At 40.3% G+C, this 1,357-nt stretch overlaps 1 gene segment (V, D, J or C); it reads left to right on the top strand.

Annotated features, from left to right (window-relative positions):
- Positions 1–213: 213 nt before the first annotated feature.
- On the top strand, positions 214–734 carry LOC118590223. The segment is given in 2 exon segments: positions 214–259; positions 379–734. Coding segments are annotated over 2 exon segments (402 nt in total).
- Positions 735–1,357: the final 623 nt, after the last annotated feature.

Below are 1,357 nucleotides of genomic sequence, written 5' to 3'. Positions count from 1 at the left end.
GTGTGTTACCACCTGTTTTATATTCTGTGAGAAAAAGTAATTCACTTCACCTGCTTTTCTACATCAGGAACTCATACTGTGATTCAACCACTAGGAGGCGTTAATGAGAAGTCATTTGCATGACAAGCCCCTCTTGTACTGTACTGGAGATGAGATACCAAGGCAGCCCAGACAGAAGACCCTGGTGTAAGAAGAAGCTGTGCTGTGCCTACCATGGCTTGGACTCCTCTCAGCTTCATGATTCTATCTTTCTTTGCAGGTAGGGACAGACCTAAGAGTACTGGGGAGGACTCCTAAACTCAGGGAGTCCCTTCTGGTTCAGATCCCCAAGAATTTGCACCTCAGCTCTGCTCTTCACTGTGGTGTCCTCTTTTTCAGGTTCCTTTTCTCAGTCTATACTGAAACAACCGCCGTCCATCTTTGAGGCTCTTAGACCAACAGCCCGACTCACCTGTACTCTGAAGAGTGGCATCAGTGTTGGCAGTAAAAACATTTACTGGTACAAGCAGATGCAGGGGAGCCCTCCTCAGTTTTTTCTGTACTACTACTCAGACTCAGACAAGAAGCTGGGACCTGGAGTCATCGATAGAGTCTCTGGATCCAAAGATACCTCCAAAAATGCTGCAAATTTGCACATCTCTGAGCGACAAGCAGATGTTGAGGCTGACGATTACTGTTCCATCTGGGAAAATAGTGTGTCTCACAGTGATACAGGAAGATGGGGAGGTAGGTAAAAATTGTAGCTTGTGACAAAAAAATTCAGTTCTGTTTTTGTTATCTTGTAATATTCATGCATTATTAATGTAAGTGATAATGAAAACATTCACTCGAAAAACTTATTCCATATTCTCATCAAATAATAGAGACAAAAGTATCAAACTTACAAAAAAAACCCCTCAGACATACACTATAGCTGACAGCAAATACTGGTGAAGGTGAATGGGAAGGGGAACCTTCATTCAGTGTTGGTGGGGTTGTAAAGTTGTGGAGCCACTCTTGGAATTAGCATTGAAATTTCTCAAAAAGCTCAAATTAGACATATTAGTTGATTGAGCTCTGTCATTCCTTGGCATTTGATGAAAAGACTTGTTGTTCCACTACAGATGTACTTGAACAGCCATGTCCCTAACCATACTATTCACAACAGCTAATAAATGGAAGCAGCCTAGCTATCATTCAACTGGTTAATGAATCATGAAAATGTGTTGTAAGTGTATAAATCTTTTTGTTGTAAAGAAAAATGAAATCTGCAAATAAATCAATGAAACCTGATAAAATTATACTTAGTGATATATTGAGGTCCAGAAAGACAAATGTCTTAAGCTTCTTCTTATTTGTAGATCCTAGAACCAAGTCT

Source organism: Onychomys torridus, chromosome 8 (assembly GCF_903995425.1).
Source record: "Onychomys torridus chromosome 8, mOncTor1.1, whole genome shotgun sequence".
Classification (NCBI taxonomy): Eukaryota; Metazoa; Chordata; class Mammalia; order Rodentia; family Cricetidae; genus Onychomys; species Onychomys torridus.
This window is presented reverse-complemented; position numbering and strand designations above follow the sequence as displayed.